Source organism: Anoplophora glabripennis, unplaced genomic scaffold (genome assembly GCF_000390285.2).
Source record: "Anoplophora glabripennis isolate ALB-LARVAE unplaced genomic scaffold, Agla_2.0 scaffold397, whole genome shotgun sequence".
Taxonomy (NCBI): Eukaryota; Metazoa; Arthropoda; class Insecta; order Coleoptera; family Cerambycidae; genus Anoplophora; species Anoplophora glabripennis.
In genome coordinates, this window is record NW_019416531.1 from 126,958 (window position 1) to 146,816 (window position 19,859).

At 33.8% G+C, this 19,859-nt stretch overlaps 5 protein-coding genes across 6 annotated transcripts in view; 3 read left to right on the forward strand and 2 right to left on the reverse strand.

Annotated features, from left to right (window-relative positions):
• Positions 1–1,687, forward strand: part of LOC108910378 (perlucin-like) — a 5,090-nt gene extending 3,403 nt beyond the window's left edge. The window contains exon 4 of the mRNA XM_018714969.1: positions 1,312–1,687. Within this exon, the coding sequence (XP_018570485.1) occupies positions 1,312–1,610 (299 nt within the window). The 3' untranslated portion in view covers positions 1,611–1,687. The remainder of the gene's footprint in view (positions 1–1,311) is intronic.
• A 602-nt stretch (positions 1,688–2,289) lies between these two features.
• Positions 2,290–3,195, forward strand: LOC108910372 (signal peptidase complex subunit 3). Its single transcript, XM_018714959.1, has 4 exons — positions 2,290–2,513; positions 2,569–2,731; positions 2,823–2,926; positions 3,028–3,195. The coding sequence occupies exons 1-4, from the start codon at positions 2,371–2,373 to the stop codon at positions 3,155–3,157; spliced, it is 540 nt and encodes a 179-aa protein (XP_018570475.1). The 5' UTR covers positions 2,290–2,370; the 3' UTR covers positions 3,158–3,195.
• Positions 3,196–3,562: 367 nt separating this feature from the next.
• Positions 3,563–4,756, reverse strand: LOC108910375 (FGFR1 oncogene partner 2 homolog). Its single transcript, XM_018714962.2, has 3 exons — positions 4,398–4,756; positions 3,971–4,348; positions 3,563–3,842 (listed from the first exon to the last, which is right to left on the reverse strand). The coding sequence occupies exons 1-3, from the start codon at positions 4,530–4,532 to the stop codon at positions 3,756–3,758; spliced, it is 600 nt and encodes a 199-aa protein (XP_018570478.1). The 5' UTR covers positions 4,533–4,756; the 3' UTR covers positions 3,563–3,755.
• A 1,509-nt stretch (positions 4,757–6,265) lies between these two features.
• LOC108910377 lies at positions 6,266–9,777 on the reverse strand. Its single transcript, XM_018714968.1, has 5 exons — positions 9,615–9,777; positions 9,355–9,543; positions 9,160–9,293; positions 8,706–9,088; positions 6,266–6,678 (listed from the first exon to the last, which is right to left on the reverse strand). The coding sequence occupies exons 1-5, from the start codon at positions 9,738–9,740 to the stop codon at positions 6,332–6,334; spliced, it is 1,179 nt and encodes a 392-aa protein (XP_018570484.1). The 5' UTR covers positions 9,741–9,777; the 3' UTR covers positions 6,266–6,331.
• Positions 9,778–10,990: 1,213 nt separating this feature from the next.
• Positions 10,991–19,438, forward strand: LOC108910369 (protein tumorous imaginal discs, mitochondrial). 2 transcript variants are annotated; one of them, XM_018714952.1, is made up of 7 exons: positions 10,991–11,192; positions 11,357–11,568; positions 11,623–11,874; positions 11,930–12,230; positions 15,857–16,050; positions 16,106–16,319; positions 19,065–19,438. In XM_018714952.1, exons 1-7 carry the CDS (start codon positions 11,027–11,029, stop codon positions 19,295–19,297), a joined length of 1,572 nt encoding a protein of 523 aa, XP_018570468.1. In that variant the 5' UTR covers positions 10,991–11,026; the 3' UTR covers positions 19,298–19,438. The 2 variants fall into 2 exon arrangements, with proteins under 2 accessions (XP_018570468.1, XP_018570469.1); XM_018714953.1 differs by lacking the exon at positions 19,065–19,438 and adding an exon at positions 18,863–19,056.
• The last annotated feature ends 421 nt before the right edge of the window (positions 19,439–19,859 follow it).

Genomic DNA, 19,859 nt, shown 5'->3' on the forward strand with positions numbered 1-19,859 from the left:
GGGACAGGACGGTGCCCTGGGGGACACCGGCCTCCATGGGACGGGTGGTGGAAAGGGAATCTTGGATTTGGATGCGGAATTTTCGGTGGTGTAGGTAGGATTTTATGAGTTTGGTAAAGGATATGGGATATTGGTTGGTGAGCATTTTCATCAGTAGGCCTTCATGCCAAACCGTATCGAAGGCCTTTGCGACGTCCAGGAAGACAGCACCAGTGTACTGTCCCCTGTTGAAGGCCGCCGTGATGTGCTCGGTAAGGCGAAGGATTTGGAGTTCAGTGGAGTGATTGGGTCGGAAGGCGAACTGCTCGTCTGGAATGACTTGCAGTTCTTGGGAGTGGGTTCTTAGACGGGTTAGGATAATTTTTTCTACCACTTTGCTCATAGCCGGGAGCAGGCTAATGGGCCGGTAGTTGGATGGGATGGTGTGATCTTTGTTGGGTTTTGGGATAAGGATTATGTTTGCTGTTTTCCAGCGGGTAGGGAAGTGTCTTAGTCTGAGTGTCGCGTTTGTTATGTTTAGTAGGGCCATGAGGCCCTTGTGTGGTAGTCGTTTAAGTGTCGTGTTATGTATATTGTCGGGTCCGGGGGCTTTTCTGTTTTTAAGTCTGCGTATTGTCAGTCTTAGTTCGTCAGGTGTTGCGGGGGGGATTATGTCATTGTCTGGCTCTCTGTCGACGCGTCGGGCCGCGCGCTCAGCCACTATCTCGAATTCCTCGTCTTCGTCGGGCAGCTGAGGCAGTCTACACTGCAGTTCCAGGCTATCGGCGAAAGCCTCGGCCTTTTCCTGGTTCGTGTAAACCACCCCCACACTACCGTGGATTGGAGGAATTTTACGGCGAGCGGTCTGTCGCAGGGCCCTCTGCGTTTTCCAGAGGCTGTTGTCTTGTGGATCCAGCGACTCCAGGTGCCTAGCCCAGTTATCCTGGGCCAGTTCATCCAGAGCCGCCTTCACCCGTCTGTTAAGTACGTTTAAGTCATGTCTGTGTCGGGGGAGGCGGGTGCGGGTGGCAAGCCGTTTCGCACGTCGTCTGTCACGTATTAAGTTTTTTATGTCATCGGGGAGGGTGCCCCCGGGGTACACATCGCATCAATACGATCAATAAAGGAACACGACTCTACCGGATAAATGTTTCATAATTTCATAATTCATAATTCGTTGTTACATAAAGGGTTTTCAGAGACTGTGATCCGATTAACCTGATTATTAGAATCAGTGATTTTCTCTTTCGGAGAAAAAATAACTAATCAATAACCGAGTATTTCCAGTATTTGGAACCTACCAGTCATTATGTACGTCATGAACTGTTTTAGGTATCACTGGCGACTTTTGGACCTCAGCTACCAGAATGTTCGATGGAAAAACTTGGATATGGATGTCTACAGCCAAACCTGTCCAATATACGAACTGGAGCCCTGGCCACCCCAATAATCAAAACGATCATTGCATCCTAGCAATTAGAACCAGAACTGGTTTAATTTATTGGAACAATAGAAATTGTAACTGTCGATCTTTTTTCATTTGTGAAAAACCATTTGATGAAACTGTGCTATATGTTTCGAGCAAGCAAGAGTCAGGAATTAGGAAATATTACAGAAATTACTTTGATTAAAAGATATACTTAATAAGATTTCAAATTTTAGACCAATGGTGCTATTCTGTAAAACATAGTTTTGTATGACTTTTTAAATAAACCTGATTAATACTGTTTGCAAAGTTATTGATTACATGTACCTTAGCAAAGCGCATCCCAGGCTGCATAGCCGCACTACCCTACCCAACCATAAACATGACACCACCCCCGGGGGTTTACACAGACGAGCCGGCGAAGCAAGAATAGCGCCAGAAGAAAAGGCCCTAGCCGGCGGGGTCCAGCCAGGACAAAAAGCGCCTACACCGGCCGCATTTGCGGTCGGGGTAGACGACGGATGGGGCCCACCTACGAAGGCTGTCCAGGCCTACACGAGATGAGGCAGGATAAAGAGGTATAATCCCCCTCGATCCAAAATCATTGAGGCCAATTTCTAGCCATGGAATAATGGCGCGAGTCATCGCTGACAGTCCCTGTAACATGTTATAAAATATCAAGTTTTTGATAAAATTTCATTAATGAATGTTTTACTAACATTCTTATTCTTAATCTAAATAATGTGGCTACGAGGTAACTATACTAATTAATATTATGGCCTGTGCCTCTTTTTAAAAACTCTTTCAAACCATATTTTCATTCGGTTACAAAGCTAAATCGCAAAAACTCTTATTTTGGACATTTGACATTTGACAGCTGTTCTTATTGATTTGACGTGGTACCATGTCGATGTAAATAACCTATTTTACTTTTAGTAGGAGGAATTTAGTTCTGAGACTCCAAAATGCATTCTGTAATACAAAGGGGCAACTCTATTTTAGCTTATGCTCTCAGTGTTTTGGCTTGTTTAACTTTTGTTTGTTTTGCTTCAACAGTTTTTTTAAACTATGTTACAGATGCAAAAATGAATACAGTTAAAGTCGTAGTGTAAGTCGTGTCCACTCTGCATTTTAGTAAGCATTTTAATATATTTTTGTTGCAGAAAAAATGTCCCAGATTATAGTGCAAGTCGAGAGAAAAATGATCTAGGTTTCCTTACGTTTGATTTACAAACAGATTTGACTCCTTTATTTAACTGGAATGTTAAACAGCTATTTTTATATTTAACAGCAGAGTACGAGACAGTTAACAATGAATTAAATCAGGTAAGTTCATGTGTCGCGTGTTTGTTAATTATAGAAAATATATTATCAATTTCAAATAGTAAGTATATTAACGGGTGGTTATATTTTTCAGGTCGTTCTGTGGGATAAGATTATTTTAAGAGGAGAAAATGCACTGTTGGACTTCAAAAATATGAATACAAAATATTACTTTTGGGATGATGGAAATGGCTTAAAGTAAGCAAGTTATAAAAACATTTTTTTCATATTTTGTTCATTAGTTTTGAAATGTTCGAATTTATTGTGTCCTGACTTATTTGATACAATTTTTGTTTCAGGGGAAACAAAAATATAACATTAACATTGTCCTGGAATATAATTCCTAATGCTGGACTTTTACCAAATATTTTTGCTAGTGGAAGCCATTCGTTCCAGTTTCCATCTGAATACACAACATCAAGAATGTAATATATTTATTATTTTCAATAAAAAAATAATAAACAGGGTATGGTTTTCTAAAATCATTTCGTTTTATATATATACAAACCAAAACTATTATAAATTTTTATTTGAAACGAACGATCAGATATGTAATTTTTCATTATTTTAGTTCTATATTTCACATAAAGCCATCGCAAATAAAACTGTTTTCCTAACTGATAATAGTGTAACTTTTATAATTAAAATTTGTACGTAAATTTTAAGACTAAAACAGCAAATAACTCATTGATATATCGGGATTTAAGGAAGTATACAAGGTTATTATGATATGAAAGCACGTGGGATATTTTACTCCTATATAAACTAATTTTGTCAACATTTTCGCTTTTGAGCAAATCAATTTTCAAAGATAACAAACACGTGGCATAAAATATTTATTGGAAAACTGATAGAAAATAAATAAATAAAAATGGTGTTAATTGAACAAATCATATGAGTAATATTCATGTTACATTCGCAAAATTACATTTTATATAACAGTGCAAGTAATTAAAAACAAATAAATTAAAAGAACAACTAATTATAACATTTACAATTAAAATTATAGTTAGTAACGGACAAGAATTTATGAGGTACTTTCTGTTTGTACGGTTTTGTCTTCTGTTTTCAAGCTCCCATGTTTACGAGATATTTCCAGCATTTGCCTTAAACCCTAAAACAACACTAAAATTGTATGCCACTATCAATCCCACTGTAATAAATTTATTGGTTATATTGGAATTCTAAGGAATTATACTAAAGGACTTATACTAAAATATGAATTGAATAGCAATGGATTACCTGATTTTCCACCTTCAGCATTGACACAATTTCCTGCTCCCTGAGGATCTTATCTTCATCTATTAATGCAGCTTTATCCATAACTGCTGCCATTTCTTGGATTTTCTCTGCTTGAGTCTGAATAATTTCGCTATATTTTTTATCTTGAAAAGCTTTAAAGTTAATTTTAGATCTATATATTTGTTCGCTTGTGTGCTGCCTATATTTGCTCATAATATGTTCTAATGTAGTTTGGTAATCTTCGAGCGCAGCTCGAAGTTCTCTGTTCTCTTGCTGGATTTCTCGTAAATGTCGATTTTCCTTTTGAATATTTGCAATAAGTTGGGAATGTGGTTTTTGGTTTGCTACTTCATTTAATTGTTCAACCTCTTCCTGAAACTATTGAAAAAAGGAATTTTAATGTATTGGAATATGTCACAATATATACCTGTTTCATAGCATCAATTTTTTTATTTATAGCATGGGTTTCGTTCAATAAAACATCAGCTACAACATCCCTTTCTTTCAAACGGCTAGCAAGCCGTTTTGCATCTGTAATTATTTGTTGTATTGTGATAGACATACTTATTAGGTAACTGTTTTTGTTTATTACTATAAGACGGAATAAAATATTAACACACTAAACTATAATATCACTTGAAATCCAGATGGTAAAATATTTAAGGTTTACATGATATTTAGCACACAAAATTATCCATTATTTTCATTTTAAAATAAGGTGAATTGTTTGTTGTAGTGTAGGTAAATTGTTGACTTTTATTTGAAATGTCAAAAGTCAAGTCATTTCAGAAAGTAAAAAAGTGTTGCCAACATAAGATAAGAATTATGAAAATTTTTATAGTTGCATTCAATTTGCCATGACGTACCTGAATAAATTGTTTTCTTTTTTACTGATCACACCGACCAATGACAGCGTAGCTTTACAAATCTGCAAGGTAGCATATATTATGTTTTGTGGCTTAGTTTATAAAAAACCAACAATCTATTTATTTTGTTCAAAGACATTAATCACAGATTCTTTGAACAAGAAGATGTATTATTTATACCATTATTATATATGTACTTTCAGTCGTGGCGAGGTTATTGCAGAGTCATCACGAAAGTTTGGAATGACTAGAAATACAAATACAGAGAACGTTTCTGAGGGCTACTATTGTCCGATGAGCGCGACGCGCCATTATTCCATGGCTAGAAATTGGCCTCAATGTTTGCCTTCGTAGGTGGGCCCCATCCGTAGTCTACCCCGACCGCAAATGCGACCGGTGTAGGCGCTTTGTGGGACCTCCTTTTGTCCTGGCTGGGCCCGCCGGCTAGGGCCCTTTCTTCTGGCGCTCTTCTTGCTTCGCCGGCTCGTCTGGCTAGCGCGAGTCCGATGAGCAATTCCGTCTGTAGCCATTTTAGGAAATTAACATCAGGACAGACTAGGAGTTCTGATAGTGGATCTATGCCCACGGCGGGCACGGACTCACGGAGCCTAGTTTGAGAAACATAAAAGCACGTCGCGCTGTTCGGATTAAGCCTGGCCTCGATAATTTGAGACCGAGGGAAACTATCCCTCTTCGTCCTGCCTTATTTCTGTAGGCCTGGGCCATCGTCTACCCCGACCACAAGCATGGCCGGTGCGTAGGCGCTTTGCGGGACCTCCTCTTGCCCTGGCTGGCCCTCGCCGGAAGGCAGTCTCTTCTGGCGCTCTTTGTAGAACACGTCGGGGATTCCTAGGTTAAGTGCAAGGTAAGTCTGTAATTGGCGGCGACTGGGTACATATATAGGCCATGGCATAACAACTGAAAAAACCATAGTAATTTAATCAGCATAGGTTAAAAGCACTAAATTTTTAGTGTTTCAACGTTTTTTTTAAGTTGGCCTTTAGTTTCATAATAAAGAACTTTCATGATGAAAAAAAAATTGAAAGAAATTAAGTTTACTAACTTTGATAAGATCTTGGAAGAGGTTGTATTTATATGTAGAAAATATTTTTTTTCTAATCAATTGACGGAGACGAATAGGTTTTTCAATTTTCGATGTTTCAGAAATATAATATTGGGAATAATTTAAGAAAATTTTTAGAAAGCATCACTTTTTTAAGAAATAATCATTCTTGGAATAAAGTTCCTTGATCTTTGAACTCGGTATCTTATTAGTTAAGTATGTAAATTAGTCTTTCCAATGTACATATAAATGTTTCTTTCATTTTTATTTTTTATTTTTATTTTTAACTGAAAAAAAAAATATTTGTTACCGTTTATTAATAGATAACACACTTACATTACTAATATAAAAGAAATTATTATCACATTCAAATACATTTTTCAGTTAACTTAACTTAAAAAGAAAAAGTGCCATTATAACAAGTTATACATATCAATCTTCTGAAAAAACTTCAAGAAGAATACAGTCTTCTAAATCGAATGGAATCTGATACGGTTGGAATTTACCTTCAAAATTTTCTTCTTTCTTTATTGGAAACGAGTATTCAGATTCATTAGAAGTGGAACTACAAGGCCTTTTTTGTGGAACTTGTGATAAATCATATTTTCTAGTAATACATGCTCCTTGCGCCGGTGTTATTCTAGATTGTTTCTGCGGTACATTTAATTTTCCAAAACGGTACAATGCCGATACCAATGCAGATTCAGTATTCATGGACATTAACTGTGTGTACATAACAGTGATTGCGTTACTGAAATCCTCAGGATTTTTTTCCATACCTGAAGAATGTTAAAAAAACATAAAAATTAGGGGTGGCTCATAACGGTATTATAGTGTATGACTAACTGGAACATGTTATTCATATATTTGGTATCAGTAATATGAGGTGCTATTACTTATGTTTCTGGTATTACATATATTAACTAAGTGCCCGAGGACAAGGTTTGCCCTCGTCCAGGAATGTGGAGATACTCTATCTGGAGTCATTAGTCAGACGAAGAGAGGTAAAGTTGGTTTGGGTTTTAGGCCACATGGGTATCCCTGGTAACGAGAAGGCTGATCAACTAGCTCGTCTCAGATCTAGAGGACCTGGCCAAGGACCTGAACCAATCTTAGGAATCACACGAGGTAGCATTAACGGGGGCTTTAATAAATGGGCTTATCAAACTTTAGGTCAGAACTGGAGGAGAAATAGAGGATGTAGGCAGGCCCATAGTTTTACACATGGACCTAACAAATCTAAGACGAGATGGCTGCTCAGCCTTAGTCGAAGAGCTTTAAACCAAATGGTGGGGGTTCTGACAAGCCATTCCAGACTTAGGAAGCATTTGAGTTTAATAGGAATTGAGAAGGACCCTCTATGTCCGAAATGTGGAGTAGGGGAGGACACCCCTGTCCACCTTCTGGGACACTGTGCAGCCTTTGGGAGAAGTTTTTGGTGCTGAAGAGCTGCAGGGGGTTGAGGTGAGATGGACCAAAATTCTGGCATTCATTAGGGCATCCGGTAGGTTCGAGGAGAGAATAGACAGGTGATGGAACGGCTGTGGGTAGGCAAAAAGGGCCCACTTGTGGCATAATTGCCAGGTTGAGGACGCACCTTTTCACTACTACTAAGTGCCATCACTATTATATTTTTAAACATAATTGACATTTTAATAAGAAAAAGATTGAAAAAGAGCAACATACATAAAAAAATATATATTCTAAATCCTGTGAGAAGTGGTGGCAGTAATAATAAGAGGTAACTCCTAATAAAATCGTGAGTTGTCCATAAATGCATCCGGTCAATAATTTTTAAATTTTCTAGATGGTGTAAATGTTCTCTGTTTACCAATTTGCAAGAATTTTATTGAAATGTAAATATACAGTCCGTTCCACAAGTGCTTACGGACTGATACATCTGCAAAAAAGAGAATTTATGAAAAATTCTTTTTCAACCGTTTAGTACAATCGTTAAGCTAAAATGTGTTTGCTTAGTATGTTGTTCAATCGCCTTGACAGATTTTTGGCACCTCCAAGTCTCAGCTGCTTTAGTTTTCCCCTGAGTTTTAAATTCATCCAATTCAACTGGATTGGCATCAGGAGACTGAGAAGGCCAATCCGGTGAAACAATGCCATTTTCGCGTTTCCAGTCTGTGCATAAGCGACTCCGATATTTTGGGATCATTATCCTCTTGAAACATCCATGAATTGTAGTGTGAATTCCTTTTACACAGAAGCAACCTCAAACATTCACTTTCATTGGATGTCACATTCTGGCAAGTCGTCGACATGCACAAAAACACAGCTTCGAATCTGCTAGCGTACACAGAACTCATTTTAAAATTGTCACTCCAGCATTTGACAAACAACATGTAAAACTGAAATAACCTCCCAGTATCAAAGCCACATATACAGAGAATACCATCTCTTGCGTTTCCAATCTTAGAAGACACGAAAAATTGAATCAATTTGTGCATGGCATCAAAAGATGAGTTGTTCTTTCGACGCAGAATCCGTATGCTGCTAAAAAGATGGGAAAAAGTAACGGCTAGCGAGGAACACTTTGAAATATAATAATACACACAATTTTTCGCATAAAAGACGTGAATTTACAAAAAAATTCCTCAAAATTAATTCAATCGCAATATTAGATTGGTATTATCCGATACTACCCCAGGTATCACATACCACTTAGAAATAATGGTGTTTTACTGAAAATAATACTGATACTATGTATTTTGGTATTGTAGTGTACAAAATTTGGACTCGTGGGCCACCCCTGCATAAAAACAAGTTCTGTAATACAGTTACAAATATTACCTACCTTCTTTAAGACGATCTGACAATTTTGTTACCAAATCGTCTACCAAATCAAAATCTACATCATCCTGAGTCGACTTAATTTCATCAAATTTATTTTTGGAAAATGCGTAATAAAAGCGGTAGACCCACCGCTTATCAGGACAAATAGATCGATCAGCTACAACTTTATGATAGGCATCCCCATATTCAATCATCAGATCTTGTTTGTGAAATTCTAAAGCCTCGGTTGGTCCAAGATTATTTCTAAATAAATTCAAAAACTTTTCCTTGCAGTCATCACTAACATCTTTATACTTTTTTCCTTCTATTCCAATCTGATGGTTATGATTATGTCGTACTTCAACGATTGTAGGATACTCAAAACGAAGGTTGTTGTTCGAACGACTATAAAAACATTAAAAAATTATTACTACTTTGTGAGATTGAGACTAGTAAAAAAATTTGCAAAATCTTACAAATACGGACGATCTTCAGGAGTACTCAATATTGTCACTTTTAGTTTGGCCTGACAATCCGTGTGTTTTGCAGATGCCTTACTTCTTGCTTTATGACTATTGGGATAAGTATTATGCTGACAGCGATAGATCGCCTAGAAAGAGAAAGAAAAAGACTATTTAGACCATATAATTCTTAAAATTATCTAAATTCACCTTGTAAATTGCTTTCCGTCCTGTACATGGGAATGTTGTCTGAACACGAAAAATAATTTCTGATGTTTCCATATACTCTTTAAGCCACTGTTTGAATTCATCTTTAGTTCTACACCTAAGTCTCATTTGAGCAACATGATTATTTGCAGTACCAGTATATGTTAGGAAGGAAACTTGAGGATATAAATTCTATGGGAATAGAGTTAGGTGATACACTTTTTTAATATTGAAAGAAATATTGTTACTGAAGATGTAATTACCTTTACTGCTGTTCGACTCATTTGTGTTATTTGATTAATTGGATAAAATGAAATTACTTTAGACACCACATTTAAAAGTGAAGAAAAACATAACCCATTCTCTTTGTTTTGATTTGATTTGAACATATGAGATGCTTTGTTTCGGTTGCAGTTTTCGGATCTAAACGCGTTATGATCCCAAAAATCATGTTCGTAGTTGTTTTCTTGTTTTCGGATAATGTTAGATTATATGATCAGGATCGGTAATCCCCTTTCCCCTATGAATCAAACTTTTTCTATTACAGTTACTATTTTTATTTTAATTGTGCACAGAAGAATAGGTTTACCTAAACGATATTTAAAATCAAATCAAATGTAAATAAAATCCTGATGTTCTCTTCGAAATTGGATTCATGGATCTAGTACGTGTTTTGTTTGATACTGATTCAGTAACCCAGATTACAGACCTCTGTGTTCTGTGTTCAGTAATCATGACTCAAACTGGATTCAAAGCTGAGAGCAAAAGAAAACGGTTTAGTAAAAGCTGTTAGTAATCTGTGAGTAAAAATGGTTTTTACAGATCGTAACTCTTTACTTCATGCAAGGACATTTATGAATATCCTTGACTTCGTGCTATCTTTTTGTTATTCTAGGGACTCTATATCTTGTGTAATAGCAGCGCCACTTTTCGGATGTAACTTCACTAATTGTGTAGTTTAAAATCCATCATGTTATTTTAATTTCATTCTCAATGTACAGGTTCCTCATCGCATTTATAGTTGTTGTATAAGCCATTACCATAAAAATAAATAAAATAAATTATATGGATTTTTTAAGTCCTCAAAAAGGTGTATATTTGGAGAGCAACTTTTTGAAAATTGCAAATTGCGAAATTATACTAACGACTTTTTAATTTGCATTCTGGTAACATCACGTTATTCTACATCTCGTGGAATGTTCTCCACTAGTAGAATAACATTTTTCAATTTTTGAATATTAATTTTACACTATGGATTGTAAAGTTTAAGTTGTTGGTTGTAGCGTGGATGCACTGATGGAGTCTAGCAATGAAGTTACGCTTACAACGTCAAATGCAGTAGATAAGGATTTATTTAATATTTATAGAAATTAGTAAAAAATGAAAGTTACGTTTATATAAAAATTATATCATTTTAAATTTCTCTCGCATCTTTTTCATACTTTAGTTAATCACATCAGAAATGGATAATTTTTTTTAATACGGAGTCTTCACTCGTTGGATAAACTTCATAATTTACATAAAAAATTAAATTTAAATCATCAGCGCACCTACCGATGCGTTCCAAAATTAAAGCATGGATCTGTCAGAAATGGGGGTCGATTTCAAGTTTCAAATTTCAATTTACGTGCGGTGCGGGTTGCGGTTAGCCGGTTGTTAGCCGTCATTTGATAAGATGGCTGTTTCGAGAAGTCTTGTAGGGATATTGAGTACGAAGAATGTAAATACATTTATAGGTCCTCAAGTAAACAAAATTTCGACAAGATTTCTTCATTCTTGTTTACAGTGTAATAAAAATACAGTTATTCGTGTAAATTTCTCAAATTCCTTACAAAAAAATTGTAAGTACAACTTCTTCACATTACATCATTCTAATGTAAAAAAGACTACTTTCAACCGCCCTATGTTATAAAATACATAATATAAGTGTTCTCTTATCAAGTACAAAATATCCTACTATCATAAAAAAATAACATGACCTTAATGTCTTAACCTAATTTTCTAGATCCTCGGTTAGAAAAACGAGATTTCCATATTACATCTACAGCTTTTAATACCAGGAAAAATTACTATGAAATTCTCGGTGTTGGTCGCAACTCATCTCAATCTGAAATAAAGAAAGCTTATTATAAGTTAGCAAAAAAATATCATCCTGATGTCAGTAAAAATGATCCCGAATCCTCAAAAAAATTTCAAGAAGTGTCTGAAGCATACGAGGTACATTAGCAAGTTTCATAGAGTGAATTATTAATAAAATACATTTTTTTAAAGATTTTAAGTGATGATACAAAACGCAAACAGTATGACACCTGGGGATCAACTGCTGATCAGATGGGAGGGATGGGTGGTGGTGGAGGAGCTCGTGCTTCAGGTCCCCAAGGTTTTAGTCAGACATGGCAATATCAGTCCACTATAGACCCAGAAGAGCTGTTTAGAAAAATTTTCGGTGAAGCTGGCTTTGGCAAAGGATCCCCATTTGATGACTTTGCAGAATCCAACTATGGTTTTGGAGAAGCCCAAGAGGTAATTTTACATTATTAACAAAGCATAATTTTCTTTAATGTCTATTTATTTTTAGATTGTTCTACGGATAACCTTTAGTCAAGCTGCTAGAGGGACAAACAAAGAAGTGAACATTAACGTGGTGGACAATTGTCCAAAATGCAAGGGATCCAGGTGTGAACCTGGCACCACTGCTACTAAGTGTCAGTTTTGTAATGGTACTGGTATGGAAAGCATCACTACGGGACCTTTTGTGATGCGGTCCACTTGTAGATATTGTCAGGGGAGTAGGATGTATATTAAACATAAATGTACAGAGTGTGAAGGAAAGGGCTCCACTGTACAGCGTAGGAAAATTACAGTACCTGTTCCTGCAGGTAAGTTGTATAGGGTGTTTAGTTACTAACGATCCAAATATTACTAATAGATTCTACAATGAAAATGAAAGGGGTTCACATAACATTTTGTTGAAAAAGACTTCATTGCCGAGATACAAGGTGTTAAAGTTGAAACATTTTAAAAATATTTTCATGTACGTCTTGAAAACTGTAAATTAGAATTAGTTACAAAAATAAATTTTTCAATATTGTTTAGTAAAGAGAACAGTTAAGAGTTAATATAAGTTAGAAACTCATTTGCTCATACAGGGTGTTGGAAAAAAAAAGGTTTAAGAATTCAACCACATGTAGTACTTACCCATAAGTATAAGAAAAGTACTTGAGCTGGAATTAACAGAATTTACTGAGAATTGTATGCATCACAGAACCTCAGAAATATAGGTGCTCATTTAAAGTCTAGAAGATTCAGGGGCATAGAAATTTGTCCTTGCCATCTTCCAGTACATATTTGCTTCAATGTTCTATTTTTGAAAACCTCATTTAACACCCTGTATCTTTGATCTTGTTTTGAGCAGTAGTAATTTTGTATCTTTTGTTTTTCAACACCCTGTAAATTGTGTAATTGTTTTTTTATGGATATACGAGTGTAAGGGAAACCTTTCCAATGTGATAAGTAAGTAAAAATGTTTTCATTATGAACCGAGGTATTTTAATTCTGTAAATTTTGCAATATGAGGTCATACTATTATTATCAACAGAATTTCTCTTTTAATTCAAAAGTTGAGGAAAGTGTGACAGTAAAAATGCATGTGTGATTTTGATATTTTCAATATTTAAAATAATAGAAAAAATATACAGATTGGACCTTTTGAGTGGCCACAAAAAAAAATATTAATTTTTAATTTATGGCGAACACTTACCTAAAGTGTTTGGCGAAATGAAGGTGATATTCAAAAATAACCATCAAATATTTAAAATGGATAATTTTCTCTGCTGTTTTAATGATTTTTTAAAATCTATATAATTGTCAATAATTTAAATTGTTTGCCAAAAATGTTCAATAAAAGTAGAAAAATTGTTTTGAAATAAAAATCTTTTATCAAGATGTAAATATAGTAAATGTAATAAAGCATCAATTCAATGGAAACATAATTTTTGCAATTTATAAATGATCAAAAGTTGGCTTTCTCTGGTATGGTATCGATTTTTAAACATCATTAGAATTTTCACAACTGACTTGGATTTTTTATGACTTTATGACTTTAAAAGTTTATCAGACTTCAGTAGTGTAGGAAAAACACATCAATTCCCATAAATAAATAGAAACTTACAGGTGATTAGGGTGGCCCAAAAAAAAAAACAATTTTTTTTTCGTGTTGTGAAAATATGTTAGTTTATCATATTTTAAGAGCCCCCTCAAAAAATCAGCTCAAAAATTTTTTTTAGAGATCGCTCAAGATTTTTAAAAATTTCCAAAATCGTCAGATTGAATTTTTTTAATTTTTTTTCTCATTATATCATTTTCTAGGTTGAAAAAAATCTCGATTCTGAAAATTTCAAATTGATATTTTAATTTCTAAAGGTCACATAACTATTTTAACTTTCAAAGTAGTGTACCTACCTATGTTTTCGAACGATCTCTAAATAAATATCAACGAACTAATAATTTTTTTTATTGAATTTGATGAACAAAAGAATAGAAATAAATCACAAGACACTTGAATTTTAAAAAATTATAAATATTTGATACAGTGCGGTACTAAAATTTGCCTCGAGAAATTTTTTANAAAAAAAAAAACAATTTTTTTTTCGTGTTGTGAAAATATGTTAGTTTATCATATTTTAAGAGCCCCCTCAAAAAATCAGCTCAAAAATTTTTTTTAGAGGTCGCTCAGGATTTTTAAAAATTTCCAAAATCGTCAGGTTGAATTTTTTTTAATTTTTTTTCTCATTATATCATTTTCTAGGTAGAAAAAAATCTCGATTCTGAAAATTTCAAATTGATATTTTAATTTCTAAAGGTCACTCATAACTATTTTAACTTTCAAAGTAGTGTACCTACCTATGTTTTCGAACGATCTCTAAATAAATATCAACGAACTAATAATTTTTTTTTATTGAATTTGATGAACAAAAGAATAGAAATAAATCACAAGACACTTGAATTTTAAAAAAATAAAAAATTATAAATATTTATTGATACTCAGTGCGGTAGTAAATTTTGCCCCGAGAAATTTTTTAAGTGTCTCGTGATTTATTTCTATTCTTTTGTTCATCAAATTCAACAAAAAAAATTATTAGTTCGTTGATATTTATTTTTAGAGGTCGCTCGAAAACATTTTAGGTACACTACTTTTAAAGTTAAAATAATTATGAATAAATTTTCAGAATCGAGATTTTTTTCAACCTAGAAAATGATAAAATAACAAGAAAAAAATTTAAAAAAAATCCATTTTTGACGATTTTGGAAGATTTTAAAAATTTTGAGCAACCTCTAAAAAATTTTTTTTGAGCTGATTTTTTGAGGGGGCTCTTAAAACATGATAAACCAACTAATATTTTTACAAGAAACACAAAAAACAAATATTTTTTTTTTTTTGGGCCACCCTAGTGAATGTAGATCTGCCAATGCAACGAAGTGCATGATTTTTGGTGTTTGTTGTTTATAAAAAAACAAACACACCAAAGAGTACACTCAGCTTTGAAACGTTTATAAGATATATGTATTTATTAAAATGTGCCAATTTAAAAAAAATACAAAATGCAAAACATTGTAGGCACTATATAAAAAGTGAAATTAAAGGTAAAATTGAAACATTGATTTGTTAGGAATTTATTTAGAGGGTCATAAGTTTATTTCATTTACTACTGGAATCTGGAAAAATCCCTCATCGGAATCAGTAGAATTAGCTAATACAGGCAATTCATTGTCAGTAAATCTTTAGTGTTTCAAGCCTTATTATCTGTCACTGTAAAATTAGCAGAAGTTAACATACCAAACCAAGCTCATTTGAATTTATTTACACAATCCCTTTTGAGGCACTGTTATGATAACAAAAGTATTCTGCAGTGATCAGCTCTTCAAATTAATAGTAACACAAGTCTTTCAACCGACACATATGCAGTATGAGCACTTCTACGAGGTTTGATTAAAAAGGAACGGGGAACGGGAATTGTAAATTTTCTCAGAAAGTCTTTATTTGGTCTTCAATTTTTATCCCATCCCCTTCAAAGTAGTTCCTCTGTGAGATTGTATTACCTCATGCAAATTGCGCAAAACTTGTAGGCTGGCTGTAACATAGTATCGCCGCCAAAGGCCTACTTTAACATTGTGAATGCTTCACTGCTCTTAATTCCCTTTTTAACACAAAATATTAGACAAACTCTCTGATCCGACATTTTACCACACAAAAAAATCGCCAAAAACACGGGCGTAAGTCTTATTCATTTATTCGCTAAACACAAACTAAGTATGACAGCTCCCTAAAATCGACAGGTACATCACTAACACAAAAAAAAGTCAAAACACCCGCAATTTGAAAATACCTGCTACTTTTTGATCAAACCTCGTATACAAGCTGATGCCGACACAATCTGTGCATGAGCAGTGATCTTGTTAATTTGTGTCACAATAAAATATTTAAACTTAATATTTGCCACCTCAGGTATTGAAGATGGACAAACAGTGAGAATGTCGGTAGGAAATAAGGAATTATTTGTGACGTTTAGAGTAGAGAAGTCAGATTATTTCAAAAGAGATGGAGCTGACGTCTACACGGAAGCTGACATATCCGTCTCACAAGCCATATTAGGAGGTACAATTAGGATACAAGGATTATATGAAGACCACACCATACAAGTAATTAGAATGAACCAAGTCCGTTCAAAATTACCATCCTCGAATTTGATTTCAGGTTATGCCAGGCACATCTTCGCATACTAAGATCCGCTTAAGTGGGAAGGGCATGAAGAAAGTATCTGGGTATGGCCACGGGGATCATTATGTTACGTTCAAGGTTATCGTACCAAAGAAATTAGATGAGAAGCAGAAGGCTTTAGTAATGGCTTATGCCGAGTTAGAAAAAGATACACCAGGACAGATAATGGGTGTTACATTCAAGAAGGATGGTAAGTGCACTCAAATTATTTTTTTTTTCAGTTTGTAGGAATTCAGGAATTTGATCCAATCTGTGGCAATAAGTATTTTGAAATGTTGTATAAAAACAACATAAATCTGATTAGTGATGGCAGTGACTTAACCAGAAATGACCAAAATTACTGAATGTCCATTGAATTATCTTGATTGATCTTTCCCTTTATTTCAATAATTCATTTAAAATCATTACTTATAGTTCTCAATAATTTTTTTTTCTTAAATGTGGTCAAAATGGGAAGGTAGTTATTATATTGTAAAGTACAAAGACAGTTTAGAAATTCTAATAAGTATAGCAAAACACCAATAAAAAATGTATAAATTTTGAAGTTTAAAAATGATTAAAAGTCACAGATCACATTCTCTGGTAAGTCACTTTTAAATCACTGGTCATTTAGCCTTCACTAATTCTGACTAAAATTTCTAAATATTTATCATGTGAATATTCTTGGAAATTTAGCGGCAAATTCTTCAAGCATTTCCATCGTTTTTGGATATGCTTTGTATACCAATCAAATACATATTTTTTCCCTTAGCTAATCAGTCAATATTCCAAATTTTAATAGTCATTATTCCAGATTTTAATAATCTCTACTCCAAATTTCAACAATATACTTCAAATACCTTCCTAAAAAATCAAAATGTAATATTTTTGAAAACCACCACGCCACATTGGCTTTAGACACTTGTAGCATTAGAAAACAATCTCTTGAAGTTTTGACAAGGATTTAGAAAACACCCTGTACATTTACCCTCAAAAAAAGGTACATAGAGAAATTGGCAAGTTTCTTTTTGTTGAAAATGCTTCCATATTCTCCGAGGTCTATAAACAGTTTAATACATACAGAGTGTTCTGTTATTATGACAAAGTATAATAGGTAACTCTTATTATTTGAGATACAAAAAAAAAATGTTTAAAACGTTGGAGAAAATTAAAAATACCAGATTTCAAATGTATTTACACATATACAGGGTGATTTATGAAAGCACGGCGTATTTTTTTATTTTTAATAAAATAAGTATTTTCAAATTTATCAAAAATATCTATAGAAGGCTTTAATAAAAGTCAAAAAGAATAAAAAATTGTAGTGAAGTGCTTAAATGCAACGTGCACCATTTTGAAAATTCAAAGAAATGTAAAAATGGGGAACGAAGCAAAAATAGTGATCTGGAGTGGATGGCTAACCTTTGCTTTTCACACTGTCAATTATTTAACAATTGCAACTATTACAGATTTTAACAATTCACAAGATTGAAGAATTTTGTTAAATAATTTGGCAACCCCACAATCAAATTTAAAACTATTTACACTGCCATATTATAGAATTATTTGACATCAACACTTTTATACTCGCTCTATTCTTATACTTTTAAAATAATTTTTTAACCGTTCCAGCTTTTATTTTAATTTTTTTTTGTATCTTGAAAAACAACAAGGTATTATATCTTGTAAACAACAATTAATAACGAGTTATTGTATCTTGCCTGTAATAGAGCACCCTGTATCTTAGTTTATTAAGAAATTTTTATATTTCATAAACTTTAGTACCGGTGTTTTTTCTACATTTTGTTTTTCTGTTTATTCATAATGCCACTTTCATAAATACATGTGCTTTAGCTTCCTGTTCATAGTCTTTGCAAGATTACCATTTTTTTTACAGTATTATTATTACTATTTATTTTATTTAAAGTACATATTACTAAATGATTAAAATGCCCTTCCCTCTGTTAAATGTTCAGAATTGTGAAAGCTGTTCTCACTAGCTAAACAACAATAGTATTACATAAATAATTTAACGAAAAATTCTGTTAACTTTGACTTGCGCGTGTCTATACAATGTAATACTGAAAAACTAACCAATTCCATAGTTTTTAAAATTTTTTTTTCATTCAGTTCGCTCGAATTGACCCGCACGAATCTGCACAAACATGCGAGGCACGCAGCGTGTGAAGATAAAAGCGGTACTGTATGGTTTCACCGTGTGTAAAATCTGTTTTGGTTAAGGGCCCCACAGATTTCGTTCCATTTGTATGAATAGGATCGTACGGACCAAATCGCGCAAACCAAGAAGGCAACATATCTAACCGAAACAAATTTTGCATGACGGCGACGGCGCCACTACTTTCTCGACACACTGCGTGCCTGCGTGGGTTTTTTTAGATACGTTGCCTTTCCTGGTTTGTGCAATTTGGTCCTGTTCGCGCGAATGGGACGAAGTCTGTTGGACACTTAAAGGAATATCACTTATTAATTAATATCCATGGCCACCTGCGACCATTTTTTTTTATACAAAAATTAGAGAAGCACTTGATATTATGGATTTTTTGGGGGAATAAATTCTAATGAATTTTTAAGACCATTCGTCAGTTCCTAATTTGGGCAGGTTCGAATTATTCAAAACATTGAAGGTTGTGGAGCTGTTGAGAACATTTCCTAAACATTGCTGAATGTTTCCTTTGGGTTTAACTCAACAAACGCTTGTGAAGCTGCAACACTAAAATGATTTTTCTTTGGCAGGAAGTTATGGAGAAATGCCTTTCGCAGGTTCTGAGGCTAAAACCCAAGCGAAACATTCTGAGGAAGAGCAGGAAGGCTTTTTGACTAAAATAAAAAGGGCAATTTTCGGTTAAACAGAAACTAGGTTAATATTGTTGAAATTTCATTTATCAACCAATAAACTCTACAGTCAAACTGAAATATGTTTTTTCTTAAATTATAGGTAATAAAGCGTTTACCACAGCAGAAAAATTAGAACTTTTAGATGCAATTAGGTTAGCTTTAGAAGGTAAGAATATAAAAATTTCAGAAAACGTTACTCATTTAACAAACAGTAGGAATGAAAAAGTGACAAAGGTTGATGAAAAGGGAACAACTGACGCACGGCAAAGTCCCTTTAAGGATGAATTAAGTGATGAATTGAGTGATACCGATCGAAAAAAAATAAAAAATTAGCTATTCAAATTCCATTCTTAGTGTGCTAGTTACAGTCACATAGGTTTCGTCAGTGATTATTTTTGTATATATTTTATAAAAAATTTAATCAAATGTAAGACCCAGATTTTCTGTTCTTGTCTGTTTTAAATAAAAATATTGTTAAACAGTCTAATGCTTTTTTTAATACATACCGAAGTCATTTTAAATAACAAAGTGTCATTGAAACGAATCCTCAAACACTAAGATTGTGACTTTATCTTTAATCCCTGAAACAAACCAATAAAGGATTTGATATCAGGTCTGTGGGTCCGCGGATGAATCGTACATGACGTAAAAACCAGGGGCGAATTCAGGACACAGCAGTAGCACACTTATAAAGAAATGAGAAATCATAGGATTACATTTTAATTGGTAAAAAACAACAGCAAAACACCATTGAATAGAAAACACTACAAAAATCATAACGTTGGTATAGGTACAGAATTTTTACAAACTTGGAGAGGATATTTGAAGAGTGAATAAATTGAAGTCGATTGGTAAATTTTTTTTGCAAATTATATATTCTTTTTAGTAATTACTA